Source organism: Cnephaeus nilssonii (assembly GCF_951640355.1).
Source record: "Cnephaeus nilssonii genome assembly, chromosome: 6".
Taxonomy (NCBI): Eukaryota; Metazoa; Chordata; class Mammalia; order Chiroptera; family Vespertilionidae; genus Cnephaeus; species Cnephaeus nilssonii.
In genome coordinates this window covers 59,581,437-59,599,284 of record NC_137077.1, presented here as the reverse complement: position 1 = coordinate 59,599,284, position 17,848 = coordinate 59,581,437, and the positions used below count along the sequence as shown (strand labels likewise).

Genomic DNA, 17,848 nt, shown 5'->3' with positions numbered 1-17,848 from the left:
CTAGAAATCCAATTATATTTCATTCCTTATTGGTTTATACTAGTTCATTAGTTCCTAAGGGTAATTTCTATTGAGAGCAACTAACAATTTAGTGTAATCTCTGCCCACTTCACAATTGTCAGATATTTCTAACGTGAAATAAATATCATTTTACCTAGGAAATTCTGATTTGGCAAAAGATATTTTCCTTTTCTATCTCTCGAGTCCTTCACTTGCAGTTAGGGCAAAGAGAAAGTGAGGAGAGGCTTTTCAGAAAGTCTAGCTTGATACGCTCCCTATTTTCCTATCAACGATTTGCTGGTACTCTGACAATATCGAAGTGCATGGAGTTCCCTGCACAGGCATGTGGTTTCGTGTAGCTGTGCTCTCCTCTTTTTGGAATGTCCTTCACCCTTCCTCTATCACTAATTTTACGTGTCAGCTTCACCAGGGAGCCCCTACACCTCGCCCCGCCCCCGGGCCCAGGGTGGCTCTGTGTTTGCACAGAGCTGTGGAGATCTCTACCTGGCCCAGCACCCCACACCTTATGCAGAAATAGCTCACCAGTCACACTGATAGGACCTATACGTGTAGCTGTTGAAAGGCACCTGCCACCATTCGGTGCATTACTTGGATGCAACAGAGATGACCCCATAACAACTTTAGAGTGGAGGCAACAAAGCCTATAGTGCTTCCCATTCACTGGACAGGGAATAGATTCGGAGATTTGGGACAAATGCCGAATAACTGAATTCCATAAATGCTAGCCCCTCACAAATCAAGCCCTTCTCCACGTACCTGCTGCACAGCCACCCTCTGAAGAAGGGGGGGTGGGGGGTGGAGGGGAGACTGTCTTAAAATCATAAGCTGTTCCATTTCTGAAAAGCTCTAATGCTTAAGCTCAGGAATCTTCCTGCCTGGGTTCAAATCCTTGTTTTGCCTTTTAGCATGTCCCATTGTTTTCTCACCTCTAATGAGAAATTCGAACAGTACTTACTAGTACACATGTCAGGCACCTGCAGTGCTAACTGGCACACAACGCGTGCCAGTACAATGACTAAAACACCTTTCCCTTCTATCGTGTCTTTTAAGCCACAGTAAGCCTTAGCCGTGTTGTGCTCGCTTGTTTATTCTCATACACCTGGAAGCTGAGAGCCGAGGGGTGGCTTTTGTTTTATGGATCAAAGAAACGGAGCTGCAAAGAGACTTAATCCTTGCCCAACAAGTCAACAGAGAAAGTCAGTGAGAGAGAAGGTCATGCAGAAAGCCCTTATTTCCAAAAGGCTTTTCAGAAAAGTCTTCAGAGGCACTGAAATGCAAGTTTAATCTACTGAAAAAAATACCCGAGGGTTGGCACATGAATACATATTAACCAGGCCACACGGAACACGGTGGCTGCAGAAGTGGCAGAGTATCAAGGAGTTGGCAATGTTGAGGGGAAAGCACATGTATAATGAAAGGCCAATGAATTTACTAGAATTTCAGTCACCTGCAGTTTTAAATATTTACTTCTTTTCAGGGAAATCTGTCACATGTCTTCAATATTACATGTATGTATGAGATAAATGAGTTATAAGGTTCAGTATTTGAAATATTTAAGCAGAGGATATAAGATGTTTGAAATCTTAAAAGCCCCACAACCCTTACAATTGCAGCATCAACTGAAAGGAAAAATGTGATGTGGAATCCTTTTCTTTCAATGAAAAATTATTTGGAATTTGACACATATACCCTAAGCCTCAAATCCAATACTTGTCACTGCATTTATGGAGGAGGAGGAGGAGCTATTAAGCTGTACAAGAGTTTTCAAACTGCTTTGGAGTAGATGTACAACCATTTTTTGATGCCTGTGTTCTTAATCATCTCATTTTGGTATTCTCCTGAAATCTTTCAACTCCTGATTTTTCCTTTCTCTCTAGATATGGCTGCAGAGGGAAATCCTATGAATATGCCTTGTGTTCTTTCTAATTGTATGACTTGGCTCACTTTGCTCCTTAGCCTCCAAAGCCTACCCCGTCCCCTCTCCATCTCTCCTATTACTGAAATCCTGTCCATTTTCAGACCCTTTCCTCGGAATTTTTCTCAATCCTCAATGTGGAATTAATTTGTCTCTTTGGATCTCCAAAGCCCTCTGCCTGGGCCTCTCTGTTGGTACAAAATGGTCTGCCTTATGTTATAATCACCCATAAAAAGAGAGTTCTGCCTGGTCTGAGACTTCCTAGCTGTGTGACCTCAGGCAAGGTACTCAACCTCTCTGTGTCTCAACTACCCCATAAGGGCTGTTAGAAGAACTTAAAGAATTATGTGCAAAGTACCTGAATATTAGAATAGTACCTGACTATTTTAGTACCTAAATATTACCATATATATCTATATTAATAAAAGCCTAGGTGGTCCTTGTGCCCTCGCTTGCGACATCATCACAAGATGGCCGCCACAAGATGGCCGCCACAAGATGGCCGCCACAAGATGGCCGCCACAAGATGGCCGCCACAAGATGGCCACGTGCACAGCAGAGGCGGGGACCGGCAGCCGCTCTGCATGGTAAGGCCTGGGGGGGGGTCCCACGGCTCTGTGCAGCACGGAGGAGGCCAGACCCGGTGTCTCTGCCGCCTTGCGTGGAGGAGGAGGGTTGCGGCAAGGGAGGGCAGTTGTGAGTGATCAGGCTGGCAGGGGAGCAGTTAGGGGTCAATCAGGGCGGCAGGGGAGCAGTTACAGGGCGATCAGGCTGGAAGGCAGAAGCAGTAAGGGGCAATCAGGCAGGCAGGTAGGCAGGTGGTTAGGAGCCAGTGGTCCCGGATTGTGAGAGGGATGTCCGACTGCCAGTTTGGGCCCGATCCCACAGGCAGTCGGACATCCCCTGAGGGGTCCCAGACTGGAGAGGGTGCAGGCTGGACTGAGGGACAGGCCCCCCCCCCCCCCTTCCCCTGTGCACCAGGCCTCTAGTACATATATACTAAACAAAGCTAAGTCCTTTAATTATCCAATTAAAAAAACATCCTGATTAAGATGGCTATTATTAAAGCATTCTAATAATTTAAAAGCTCAGAATCTGTAGTTCAGAATCTAATAGTTTGGATAATATATCCTTTGAGAAGGACTCTTGATATGAAACATTCTATAGAAATTTTTTGTTTTTACTAAACTATACTTTCTAACACTTGCTTTTTCATATCTAAACCAAATAAAAATTTTCCAGTACGTACAGTTCACTTCTTCTCAAAGACAGTCTTATTTGTAGTTCATAAGCACCAATCAGAGCTAATTCTCAAATCTCTGAGAGAAAATGAAAATTCCAAGCAGGAGCTGGGGGGCACCTGGCTTCATTAATGAGCAGTGTGTCACGAGACATCTACACATACAGTTTTTAATCAAACAGTTGTCCTCACAGATCCTTGCAATGGGAATTTTATTAATCCCAATCATTTTGGCAGGAAAATGGAGCCAGGATAAATTAGCTAACCTATTGTCAACACCAGGATCAGAACCCAGAAGTTGGCCGAGTCCTATGATCCCAGCACCTCTCTTTCTTACCATCTGAGTGTCTAGTAATAAAGCCAGGGAAAGGCTATATGGAAACACTTCATCAGCCCGAGATCTCTAAAGAGAGTGCTTTTTAACAAAGCTTTCCAGGACGCATCCCAGAGAACGAGGTATTCCAAAGAGGTTTTTAATTTGGGCGCTTTTTACATATCCTTTATGCCTTCTTTCTCTTTGTTCAGTGTTTTGTTCTAAGACCCAGACCTCTTTGTAGTCCATCTCAAAGGAATGAATTTTCATTTTCACTACAGAAATATATACTTCAAATACTTAAAATGCCCTTGAGCTAAAATAACTACTTAATCAAAATATAAAAATAAAAAACCTCTTTGAGGCTCAGAGACCAATCTTCAGATGGGGGGGGGGGGGGGTGGCAAGTACCTTGGGCTCTCTCGGAATGACTTCTCCACCTTGCCTTGGGCATGTTTCTGCCTTACCGAAAGAATGCATTAACTCCGGGTCTTGGGAGGCTCACAAAGCCAGCCAAAAAAGCTTTCTTCAGCAGTCCTCCGAGGCGGAGTTTGCAGGGAAGGGCTTGAAATAATAAACAGTGCCTTCCCTCCCATCTCCTCTAAAAAATAATTAGCTTTTTATTTTATCATTTTAAAGAGAAATGTGTTTCAAAGATACACAAAGGCCAGAGATGCCGAGTGCACTCAGCAACCACGTTTTCCAAGTAACTCCTGTACAAGATACTAGGACAGCTTCCATTGTCTAGGTATCAAACTTGGTTAGACAAATCGAAGCTAGAGCTCAGAAGGAAAAAAACAAGGGTGAATGGAGTATCCGGTAATGGAAGCTTAGCAGTGATCACTGTGCATGAACACACAGCTAAGCAGGTGGTGTTGACACACATAACATTAGAGCTAAATGAGAGATTTTGTTTTAAAGAGGCAGCCCAAATGAACATATCCTACTATAAAAACCGAGTGTGCAAAGCCATTTGGGTTTGCCCTTTTTGTAACCCATATCAATGGTCTGGAAAGGTCAGTCAAGTTTTGACAAGTGTCAATCAGAACAGGCAGTTTGAGTCTTATCTGTTATATCAGGTTCTACCCTCCCCCCACTGGCCTTGCACATCCTTCCCGAAGGCAGCTGCCCAGTGGGGAGGTGAGGGGCCTCAGGTTTAGATTTTGGAGCATTTATTTACTTGTCTGTGTGAGCCTGAGCTAATTATTCTGAGTCCCAGGTCCCACTTGTTAATATTGGATTAGGAATACCTGCCTCATAGAGCTGCTGTGAGAAAGGAATGGGGATAATGTCTTGACTCCCTGTAAGGGCTGGATAAATCTTCATTCTCTCAGCTTTCTCCTCTTAATTTAACGGAACTTGAGAATGGATTAGCTCTTGACTGTGGCTTAGCCATGTTTGTCACTGATATATAGCAAGTGTGATAATCAATTACACATAATTAGCAATCAATTTCATGTGGATCTATCATGACGTCTATGTTCATCTCTATTAGAATTTGCTGTTGTTTTTTTTTAAATGCCTAAATTAATGCTGCAAAGCCTAGACAAAGGAAAGAAACATTAATATAGGTCAAATAACTACAAAAATCCACCATAACCTTTTGAGATTTTGGTATTAGGGGACAGGCTTAGCACTTTACACCACTGTTTTATGATGGGCCCTTTAAGACTGAGGAAAGCAAATTTTGTTTTGCCTCTTTCCTCTAACCTTTTGTGTCACCATTTTTCTGTATTTACGTCCCCAATAACCCAATCACTGTTCACATTTACTATTGACTGGGTTTGCTTAGGGGAAGTTACTTTCCTTTTTCTTTCTGTACAAAAGCAATATACACCCACTGTAAGGAAAAGCCACACACACGTATGTGATCACTGTCAGTATCATCCCTGATCTGAGAGGCAGAGGAGCAGCTGCTACCACCCCACTCCCCTGATGACAAGGATGACGCTGACTCCTAACATTCATTAAACTTCTATGTGCCTGGCACTGTTCTGACTGCTTTATCATCTACTAGAGGCCTGGTGCACAAATTCGTGCACGGGTAGGGTCCCTCTGGGTGGCCTGCAGGGATCGGGCCGAAACCCACAGTCCAACACTGCCTGCAGCTCCTACCTGCCGCTCCTGCTCATCCCAGCCCCACTGTGCCTGCCGTGGGCTCGAGCCCAATCAGTTCCAATCGGAAGAGGCTTGCGCTGCCTCAGCAGCGCTTGTCAGCCATGAGCCCTGAGTCTGGCGCCCTCCCAAGGGGAATGGCCTGCGGAATTGGGCTGAAACTGGCTCTCCAACATCCCCCGAGGGGTCCTGGATTGCAAGAGGGCACAGGCCAGGCTGAGGGACCCCACCAGTGCACGATTGGGCAGGGGAGGGACTGCGGGAGGGATCCAGAGCATGTCAGGCCCATCTTGCTCAGTCCCAATCGGCCGGACCCCAGCAGCAAGCTAACCTAGCGGTCGGAACATCTGCCCCCGGTGGTCAGTGCACGTCATAGAGAGCCAGTTGAGCAGCCTTAGCATATCATTAGCATATTACGCTTTGATTGTTTGTTAGGTTGTTCCACCGTTTGGTCTATTTGCATATTACCCTTTTATGATATGGGACTAGAGGCCTGGTGCACAAAATTCATGCACGGGAGTGTGTGTCCCTCAGCCCAGCCTGCACCTTCTCCAATCTGGGACCCTTGAGGGATGTCCGACTGCCCGTTTAGGCCAGATCCTACCTAAACGGGCAGTCGGACATCCCTCTCACAATCCAGGACCGCTGGCTCCCAACTGCTCGCCTTCCTGATTGCCCCTAACCACTCTCCTGCCAGTCTGATTGATGCCTAACTGCTCCCCTGCCAGCCTGTTTGCCCATAATTGCCCTCCCTTGCAGGCCTGGCCACCCCTAAATGCCCTCCCCTGCAGGCCTGGGTCCCCCACAACTGCCTTCCCTGCAGGCCCGGTCGCCCCCAACTTCCCTCCTCTGCCGGCCTGGTCACCCCTAACTGCCCTCCCCTGCAGGCTTGATCGCCCCCAACTGCCCTCCCTTGCAGACCTGGTCCCTCCCAACTGCCCTACCCTGATGGCCTGATCGCCTACAACTGCCCTCCCCTGCTGGCCATCTTGTGGTGGCCATCTTGTGTCCACATGGGGGCAGTCATCTTTGACCACATGGGGGCAGTGGTCAATTTGCATATTACTCTTTTATTAGATAGGATAGAGGCCCGGTGCACGGGTGGGGGCCAGCTGGTTTGCCCTGAAGGGTACCTCGGATCAGGGTAGGGGTTCCCTTGGGGCATGGGGTGGCCTGGGTGAGGGGCCTGTGGTGGTTTGCAGGCCAGCCACGCCCCCTGGTGACCCAAGTGGAGGCCCTGGTATCTGGGATTTATTTGTCTTCTATAATTGAATCTTTGTAGCCTTGAGCAAAGCCAAGCCTCCTGCTTGCTCTGTGGTCACAGCCATTTTTGTTGGGACTTATCTTCTATAATTGAAACTTTGTAGCCTTGAGTGGAGGCCTAGGCCGGCCCCGGTGTGCAGAAAGCTTGGTTTCCTCCATCGCCGGGGGCAACTCAAGCCCCCTGCTCTCTCCAGCTCCGTGGCTGCTGCTATTTTTGTTGGGATTTATTTATCTTCTATAATTGAAACTTTGTAGCCTTGAGTGGAGGCCTAGGCTGGCCAGGGTGTGCAGAAAGCTTGGCTTCCTCCATTACCGGGGAAACCCAAGCCTCCTGCTCGCTCTGTGGCCGCAGACATCTTGGTTGGGTTAATTTGCATACTCGCTCCTGATTGGCTGGTGGGCGTGGCTTGTGGGTGTAATTGAGTGATGGTTAATTTGCATATTACTCTCTTATTAGATAGGATAGTAACTCAGCTTTCTTTTTCCTCTTAGCACTTATACCTGTCACACTATACATTTATTTGTTCACTGTCTGTTTTTCCTCTCTAGAATATAAATGTCTTGAGAGGAAGTATACAGTCTGTTTTTATTTACAGCCTTATCCCCAGAACATCTCAAAGTGCCTGGCATAGTAGCAGGCATTAAGAAAAATGTTTGTTGAATAAATAGTCTTTGTAACAATGTGGATGAGCCTCATCCAATCTGTTGAGGGGCTGAAGAGAGCAAAAGGGCTGAGAAGGAGAAAATGTGCTCTCGCTGCCTGACTCTGTGTGAGGAGAGACCTGGGCATCTCCTGCTTTGGACTTGCACTGATGCTCGAACTTACACCATCGGCTCTCCTGGTTCTTTTTTAGGCCTTTGGACTCGAATTGGAACTATAATCTGGCCCTCCAGCTGTTGACTGCATCTCTCTCTCTCTCTCTCTCTCTCTCTCCATATGTATGTAAATATAAGTATTTATATAATATACTAGAAGCCCGATGCACGAAGATTTGTGCAAGAATAGGCCTTCCTTCCCCTGGCTGCTGGCACGCAGCAGGCTCGCGCCAGCAGCCTGTGCAGTGGCGGTGGTGGTGGCAAGCCTTGTGCGCTCCGGCACTGCTTCCTCCTCGCCCTCCTTCTCCGGAGAGTTCCTCTGTGCAGCGCTGGCGCTCCCAGTGAGGCGCGGAGGGGAAGAGGTGGGGTGTGCTATGCATTTCACTCTCCCATTGTGAAAGTGGGATGCAACTGGCCCCCTTCCTCATGCTCTTCCTCTTCTGCCCTCTGTCTCCTGCCCACCCGCCCTCCCTCCATGCCCATCGCCCCTCCCCTCTTGATTTGGTGAGATAGGGAGGAGGGAGATCTGATAATTTGGGTTACTGTGTAGGTGGCCTCTTTCACCTATTCAAAACGAAGCTGAGCTGCTTGCCGCTGCCACCATGGCCACCACCATCACCTGTTGGCTGGCCTGGGGCTCCCGGGGCGCGCTAACTGTGCACCGAGCGAGCTCCCGTGCACATCTGTGCCTGCCGGGCTGCTCCAACGCTAGGGTTTTGTTTACTAGAGCAGTGTGGCAGGGGTGGGGTAGAGGGAGACGCCAGACACACAACCTCAGGCACCAGAGGGTTATCTCTGAGGCTGGGGGCTGGGCCATAGGGAGGCTGCAAGGACGGTTGACAGGTGTGGAGCGCGGCAGGGAGGCCCTGAGGAGGCGTGCTGCCCAGAGGCCCGGAGCTGCTGGAGGCAGGGCCGCCGCCATCTTTGTTGGGTTAATTTGCCTATTCACTCCTAATTGGCTGTGGGTGTCGCAAACTGATGGTCAATTTACATATTTCTCTTTTATTAGTATAGGTAAATATGTTTCCATCCCCTTGATTATGGAGAACACAGAGTGATACAGCTCCCCAGGTTGGCTAAGTGATCTGAAATTCAAATACGAGTTTGCTGACTGCCAGTCCAGTCATTTGTGTCTCTTATAGCACAGTGATCTCCCTATTTTCTTAACCCTACTTTGATTCTCTTTCAAAAGTTAAACCCAAAAGAAGTTAACTAGTGAATTAGACCCAGAAAGAGAGTCTGAGGATCTTGGTTCACCCTTTGACTTTTTAGCCCAATGAATTCCATCTGTGAGATCATTTAAAGCAACATTTCTCAGCAGTCAGGTTGCCAGTGAAGCACCTATTCAATTTTTTTACCTATGCTTTTGTTAAGGCAACTAATGCACGGGCTCTGGACCTGGACTTGAGCTCCTACTCTACTACTTCCTGTGCAACCTGGGGCAAGCCTCTCTGAGCCTTAGTTTCCTTTTCTGTACAGTGGGAATAATGATAGTAACTACCTAATAGAGATACTGTGAGGATTGCATGAGATAAGGCAAACACAGTAACTAGCACATACATAATAAGCATGCATAAATGTTAGTTACACTGACAGGCATGGCTCATTACTTACAAATACCTCCCCTTCTCTCTCAAATTAACAGAATCCCCAATTTGTAACTGGTGAGTAATGATCTGGACAGCGAGCTAAAAGCCTGGTGGAATCATGTTCTAAGTTCTGGCCAGTGAGACGTAGGTGAAAGTGTTACATGAGACTTTCAGTAAGTCCCCTTAAGAGACAGGGGCCCCGCCCTTCTTTCCCTTCTCCATTTCAGGCATGCAGATGTACTGGCTGGAGCTCTAAGCATGAACCTGAGTTATAAGGACAGAGGTTACAATTAGGTTTCTCTGAACAGTGGATTCGGAGGAGCCTGATCTCTGATGGCTTTATGTAACCTCCTGACCAGCCTGGGGGTGCCAGTCTCTGAACTTCTTTTATGTGAGAGACACTATAAACTTCTATTTTGTTTATGCTGTCATTCTGAGTTCCTGTCACTCAAAGCCAAAAGAGTCCTAACTGCTGCGGCTGACCCTTGCGGTCTACGAATTGAAACGGAGGCTTGAAACCATTTGGAGGCCCTGTTTCTGCAAATAAAGGCAAGATTGAGGCAAAAATACTGAAAACCTTCCTTCCTCTTCCAGATGGCACTCTGCTGCCACCACCCCATCTTCCCTGCTCAGAAGGCCACACCTTTATGCCTGATGCGCACAACCTGTGCTCAGAGAATCTGAAAAATCTGGTCCACACGAAGGTACTACTATAATGACCCTAAAGGATTTCTTCCTGTTCTTCCTGGCCGTTTACATTTTACTTAAGACAAAGCTTTCTGGCACAATATACGGCATAATAAGCAGACCTCTGGGAGAAATATTTTGGGGTAAAGAAGTCCACACTAGGGTCGACTCTAATGTAGTACCAAGCTCTCCCCTGGTATAAGGAAGGTCATATACTCAGAATGTTCACTGTCAACACCTAAGGAGTATCGAGGACAAAGAGAAGGGAAGGAGTGAATATCGGTCTGAAAAGGCAATTAAACAGCATCCTCAATTCCCCGAGGCTACTTATTTTACACCTGTCATTCAGAAATCATTATTACATCACTAGAGGCCCGATGCACGAAATTCATGCAAGGGTAGGCCCTCGCGGCCCCAGCTGTGTTGGCCCTCGCAGCCCCGGCTTCGTCCACAAGGACGTCTAGATGGTCGTTCTGATGTTTGGTCGTTTGGTCGATTTGCATATTACACTTTTATTATTATAGACTAGAGGCCCGGTGCACAAAATTCGTGCACAGGTAGGGTCCTAGGCCTGGCCAGCGATCAGGGCCAATCGGGGCCTTCTGGCTGCTAGCTGGGGCCTCCCTTCTCCGGCTGCTGGCTGCTGGCCAGGGCCTTCCTTCATTCTGTACCGCCCCCTGGTGGTTAGCACAGCCACCATAGTGAGCAATCAGTCTCCCGGTTGAACTCCCCTGGGGATAATTTGCATATTAGGCATATAATTTGGATATATATATATTGGTTATACAAAATTCTAGGTATGGTGCAAATCAGAAGGTTATTTGTTCATGGCCAGTCAGTGGTTGAATAAGGAACCTAAACTACATTTTCCCAACTCCTGGCTCACTGATCAAATACTCCTCACCTTTTCTCACTTTCTGAATGTAAACTGAGTACGTATAACGGATAGATTTCATTTGAACAAGACAGTATTTGTATATCCAAACATAAAGTGTCAGAGAAACCAAGTGCCATCTTTTTGAGTAAAAGACGTATGTGTGTGTGTGTAATATGAAGGTCTTTCGCCTGAAAAACATGACCTCTGACCTCAGCTGAGCATGCACTCTGGATAAAGTAAAAAAATTTTTTTAAGAACTGAGCTCTATAGTGTACCTAATTAAAAAGTCATTGCTGCCCTGGCCAGTGTGGTTAATGGTTAAGAGTGCAAGCCCTTGGACCAAGGAAATGGGTCAAGAGTTCGATTCCCGATCAAGGGTATCTACCTGGGTTACAGGTTTCGATTCACAGTCCAGTCTGGGCATGTGCAGAAGGCAACCAGTTGATGTGTCTCTCTGGCATCAATGTTTCTCTCTCTCTTCCCCCCTTCCTTTCCCTCCCTTCCACTCTCTCTAAAAATCAATGGGAAAAAATATCCTCGGATGAGGATTAAAAAAAGAAAACAACAATAATAACTCATTGCTTGTCTCCTCTACCCTTTAATTCCTCAACTGATTCTGAGAGGTCAATGACTCTGACAGGGTCATTCGAACTCTGGTGGCCATTTCTAAGACCTGGCTCCCTCAGGCTTTCAGACTAATCCTGATGAGAGTTCTGAGGAGGTGTCAGCTGACTTGATTCAACCACACAGTTTGCTAAATGTCTGAGTCCACTTGATAGGCTGAATCCAGGAAAAATTTCAATATACACATCTTTCACAGAGATAAAGTTTTCGTAACAGTTTACTGACTTCTCATATTCAACGATCAAGTTTATCTTGGCCACCACTGTTTTGACTAGTACTGCTAATTTCAGACCATAATCAACAGGCTCTTGTCTCTGATTGCTATGACAACCACCAAAAAAATTTTTTTAAACAATGCCCTAACAAAGGGAGTCCCGAAAAAGTGCCACGAAGCCCTCATCTTAAAATAGTTCAATGGAAGATGACATACGGTTTCTTTTCTGGAGGTCTCAGAGGCACAATGCTCATTTAACGTTTAAATTCCATATCCAGAGTTTCTAGAAATGGTTGATGCCTTAAGTTGTCAGAAATTAATAAGTCGCAGGCTAATAAATGGCCTTTACAATAAACTCTACTTCATTAGGTATTTTTTAATATGGATATGACCTTATAACAAGAGGCTTTTGTATATAAAGTTGAAAGTTTCTGAAGGAGGAACTAACACATTAAAAACTGTCAATTAAATTCATAACCACAGGTGTAGCAAACGTGCCACAAAAAATATAAATGTATCACACAAAAAATTGGAAAGTGAGTTTTATAAGAATAGCACTAATTTCATAAAAGTTTAAAACTATGGGTTCTTTTAATTAGCAAGTATCAATGGAGCATTACAAACAATTTAATTCCCCAAACTGTATTTTACACACATGGCTTTTTAGGAACAAAAGAAATTGTAAATCAAGAAACATTTTAATACTAAGCTTCAGGTTTAATTTGCCTGTTAAGAAAAATTCAAATAATCTTTTGCAATGCAAATGCAAATATCTATAGTTAAAACAGATTATTATTGTTCATTTCTCATTAAGTTATTATGTGTTATAAAATAAAAACTCATCAAATTCCTCCAAAGGGAATTTGCATTTAATAGTATGATCATTAAATGTAAAACAAATTTACATAGGCATATGACTAATTCCAACTTGTAACCTCATTGATTTTGGTTTTCTTAAAATAATTTTGAGTTATGTAATTTATATACAGCAGCCTGAATAAAATTTAAATTCAGAAAATCAAATTATTGACAAAAAAAGAAACCTCCTGCCCTGGCTGGAGTGGCTCAGTTGGTTGGCGCGGAGTTCCATATACCAAAAGGTGGCAGGTTCAATTCCCAGTCAGGGTTACATACCCAGGTTTCCAGTTTGATCCCCAGTAAGGGCACATGCTGGAAGCAACCGATCGATGTTTCTCTCGCATCAATGTTCCTCCCTCTCTCTCTCTCCCTCTTCCTCTCTCTGAGATCAATTAAAAAAAAAAAAGAGAGACCTCCCCCCATACTAATTTTAATATAGTAAGTCCTAAACAATTTCACTGAAATGGAAAAAAAAAATTAAAGTACCAGAATAAAGCAACTCTAAATTTCTCAAATCCCAGAATGGCTAATTTAAGAATGGTAACAAAATATATGGAATTGAAAAAAATATACAGATCACATATGATCCAACCAATTAAAAACATGTCATATTGAAACACCTATAATCTAGTTTCTTAAAGTGTGATAACTGCATATACATATTTACCTGAATGCAGTCTCCCCAAATTGGCAGGGAATGGAGAAAGAACACAGGAGTGTGCATCTATCCACTTGGTTCATCATTTCAACCGGACAAGCATCCGTCAACACCCTAGCTTGGAATGAGTTCTAATAAAAGCAGTATTTCTGCAAACCATAATTCTAAACCAAAGAGTCTTGCAAAAGAAGAAAGATTATGTGCTTACCGTATACAGCTCATTAAGAACCTTCATTAAATCCTCATGAAGTTGAAATGCAATCTCTTTGCTCTGTAATTAAGAAGAAATTAAGAAAGAATATTTTAAAATGTAGTAGAAACTTGTTTCTAAATTATTTACATCTTAAAAAAGTCCACTGACTAGAAATAGGAGAATGTAGTATATAACACAACAGAAGGCCAGCACACCTAACAAAAGAAACATCTTTGACCAGAATAACCTTTCTAAATACTAGATATATGCACCAAAAGGTCAACACAGGCTGGACAGCGGCAAACAAGTGATTGAACAGTCTGAAAGGCTCTCCCAACATCCAAATCAGACTTTATCAAGAAGAGAGAGAAAAGGTAAGCAGGGGGAAGCAGCATCATGCTTGCTCAGAAGCTGAGTTACAAAACTGGCCAATCAAAATGCATTCCTGCATCCTGTCTCCCATCGCGATATTGTCACAAAGGAGTTTTGCGGTGCGATTCCAAAAAAAGCTAAGTTAGAAACCAAAAGGGAAATTCATTCTCCCTTTTCAAAATAACCATCTGACTGACTATAATTTTAAGAAAGCACGTTCAAAGCAATGAGATGGTATGACCACTTACAGTTGACTTACTTTCACCTCTGTGTTTATTATAATTATTTTCATTAAAGCAAAAAAGAAGAGCTTTACTCTTCTACTCAGTTGGTGAATAACATCATTTAAAACAGTCTTCCCTAGGTTAATTCTGAGTTCAGTAAAGGTATATCTCAAATTTTTTTTTTCAGCCAAATCTGTAAGCAGTTGTAAAGGAAATCATATATCCAAATTGTGTGGGTTTTTTTTTTTCTCTTTTCTGTTTTGGGTTCATTATGTAAGTCTGCTACTGAAAGTGGGAAAAAAATGTGTAGAATGGCTTAATTTACAGTTTGAGACAGTAACAACAACATCCACTGGTTCATTTACGTGTCTGCCACTGGATTGTCGGTATGGGGGGTAAAAGCCATGTCTTTATCAGCTCTGTGAGCCAGGTGTCCTGCACCGCGCTTGGGCACAAGGCCAGGAGTAGGACGAGGCAAGTGAGACACGTAGGTATGGAATTTAAGGAGGCATTCACTCTCACCCTAGACCGGGGCAGGCTTGGGCACGTAGGAAGCTTCCAATAAACACTGGCTAAGGGAATGCGTAAACGAGCTGAACTACTGTGTTTCTGTAACAGCTGACGTAGTTCCTGCAATTGCCGAAAGCTGGCCCTGGGGAGAGGGCAGAGAGAAAAGGCCCACAGACCACTCTTAGGGCAACACGAGGACGGCGATGAAATGGTCCAGCTGTGAGCCCAAGGCCACGGGGTCCGGCCCCCCTCAAAAGAGGCCAAATGTGATGAAGCGAAAATTCTTGGAAGATAAGATGGTGTGGGAAGATGACATCAGAGCAGTACCTGACTCTGAGAAACTCAGTTTTGTTTGTGATGAGGAGTGCTGCTGTTTCTCAAGCTCCAAAAGCTCCTCCAAAATCTCTAGGTGGGAGTCACAGGCTGTGTGCTGGCTGTGCCTCTGATATGTGAAGAGGTGGGCTAAGAATCACTCAGGAGTGAAAAGGAAGTCCCCAGTGAGCAAAGAAGCCAATCGAAACTCATTTTATTCTTCCTACATCTTGTTTTTTCTGACCATATATATTACACTACACTCTTCTATGACTTGAGCTGGGTGTAATTTTAATATCAGATTTCATCCAAGGATCTGGGCCACCAATTCAGAACTCTCTAACGGGATCAAAGGCCAGCCAGTAACTCTGCTCGGCTGACCATATTTCAGGTAGCAAGTCCAGAAAGAAAATATTTCTGGGCTAAGTCTTTAGAACCCAAACAAAAATTATCCCTTAGGTCCACTTCGCCCCAAGTCAAGAATATTTCGGATCAGATTAAAGACAGGTTTGCATGATAAGAGCACTCCAAGCCATCCTAGGCCAAATATCTTAGAACAAACAAGAAGATTCTCTGTATATTTCAAATTTTACCAGAGTGCAAGGGATCAGGTGGAAGGAATCTGTCACAGACAAGCTGTGCTCTGCCCAGCATACTCTGACATTTTTCTTCCCCCTTCCCCCAGAGGTCCGGAAATACAAAAATTTGTGTGGGAGGCAATAGAGCATAATGCTTAAAAGGACTCTGGAGTCAGAATGCCTGGGTCTGAAGTCTCACAGACTCTGGATTCCGTTGGGCCTCAGTTTCCAGATCTAGAAAATAAACACAGTCCTTGTACCTGTCTGGTAGGGTTGGTGACAGCATTAACCAGATGACACTTACTCAGCACACAGAAGGGTACCTAACACACAGTAAACATTCCATAACGTTATTATGATTTAGTCCTCCCCCCAGACACTGTTTAGAATGGCAACTCCCTTGTGTGAAAAGGCCACATCGTGCTTTTCTTTTCTTTTTTTGGTCTCTATGGACCCTTAATTCCATCGCCTTCCCCGTAGGAAGTGCTTGGCAGATACAGGTTGATTTGATTTTGAAGGCCCTCGCTCTGGCCTTTAGATCCCCCTCCGAGTGACTCCTGATTTGGAGGGGCACCGAACACCGTGTTCCAGCCCTCAGGCATTCCTTACATCCCTACTTCCTCGCCATATCATACATTAAATTCACCTAAGTTCCACTTCGGTGGGGTCCTACTACTAGTGGTATTGGATGAACTAATCCAATGTCCACTAGGAAATGAATAAACCCAGAGCTGAATGGCAAGCCTATTTCTAATTGCTGACTGTTTATTGTCACTTTCATGTTTCAGATCCCTCGAGCCCGCGTGGTACGATATACAGGATACAACTAGTGAAAGAGACCCCTGAGGAGCTGAGTGCTGGGTCATGGTCCCTGTCCTCATGGCACAGAAACAACGAAAGGACCATCTCCTGCTGCCCCCACCCCGACTTGAAGCATGTTTCCAACTTATTACAGTAACAGTGAAAAACAACCCTTTCTTCTAAATACTACTCTGCACCCCCAAAGAAGCAATCTTAAACCAACACACACCTGCCGAGGCACAGAGTTAGTATGCTGGCACACCAGACTAATGGACTGAAACCCTCTCATTAGAAAATATCTGGATAATCAAATGGTTCAAGAGTTCAAAATTCGTCAAAATTCAATAGGTTAGATATGCCTCTGGGTTCTATTTCATTGAATTTGAAAACAGTGGGAGCAGACCCTGGATCCTTGAGTAAGAACTGCCACGGAAGGAAAATGATACTGGCATTAAGGCAAGCGATCAATGTTCTCTTTGTGCAACATGAAAAAGTAACTTTATGAAATGATACATGTTTGAAATAAAGTATTTCTATGTTACTTGAGATTGGCCGATTAAATTTCCTTTTGCATGAAAGGAGATTCCCTTCAAGGGCTTCAGGTGTGGAGTTGAAAAAGGGAAGAGTTCGCCCTCCTCATTCTCCCCCCATTAATATAAGCCTTGTTCAAGTGATGGCAAAACTTCTAATGCATTTTAATAGGGTTTTGACCCAAAAGAAAGAAAAACGGTTAGAACTTCCATTCAGTTGACACTTATTGAATGTCTCCGATGTGCAAACCCAGAGTTGAATACCAAGCCTATGTCTAACTGTTTACCATTTATTGTCACTTTGATCTATCAGATACCTCAAACATAAGTGCAAAATTAATAGTCCAAAAGTTTTACCTTTTCCTATTATACAAATGAATGAGGTATATTGAAGAATATTGAGAAAATAGAGAACAGAAGGACAAAACCCCACCATTATAATTTGTTGTAGTTCTTAAGTTTGCTATGTAAACACTAGAGGCCCAATGCACGAAATTCGCACACTGGGTGTGTGTGTGGGGGGGGGGGGGGGGTCCCTTAGCCCAGCCTGCACCCTCTCCAATCTGGGATCCCTCTCACAATCTAGGACTGCTGGCTCCCAACTGCTTGCCTGCCTGCCTGCCTGCCTGCCTAATTGTCCCTAACCGCTTCTGCCTGCCAGCCTGATAGCCCCCTAACCACTCCCTGCCAGCCTGATTGATGCTTAACTGCTCCCCTGCCGGCCTGATTGCCCCCAACTGCCCTCCCCTGCAGGCCTGGTCACCCCTAACTGCCCTCCCCTGCTGGCCCGGTTGCCCCAAACTGCCCTCCCCTGCTGGCCTGATAGCCCCTAACTGCCCTTCCCTGCCGGCCATCTTGTGGCAGCCATCTTGTGACCACATGGGGGTGGCCATCTTGTGCGAGGGCATGATGGTCAATTTGCATATTACCTCTTTATTATATAGGAGGATAGGTATGAGTTGGAATCATTCTATAATAATAAAGTATCTTTTCTACTTTTTTTCAAGTTACCGTAAAAATTTTCAAGACCTTCATTATAACTGGATTCATAATAACTACCCAATGAATGTATATTAACCACTCTTCTATTATGGTTTCCAATATTCCCACCAATCATTCAATTATTTACTTATTCATT

The 17,848-nt window shown here is 44.6% G+C and overlaps 1 protein-coding gene across 3 annotated transcripts in view; it reads right to left on the bottom strand.

Moving 5' to 3' along the window:
* SRGAP1 (SLIT-ROBO Rho GTPase activating protein 1) overlaps window positions 1-17,848 on the bottom strand; it is a 262,921-nt gene that overhangs the window by 99,386 nt on the left and 145,687 nt on the right. For all 3 annotated transcript variants that reach the window (XR_013813628.1, XM_079773738.1, XM_079773739.1), the window contains exon 4: window positions 13,399-13,461. Coding sequence is in view for 2 of the 3 variants with exons in the window: in XM_079773738.1 (XP_079629864.1) it covers window positions 13,399-13,461 (63 nt within the window). In the remaining variant the exon portion in view is untranslated. The remainder of the gene's footprint in view (window positions 1-13,398; window positions 13,462-17,848) is intronic.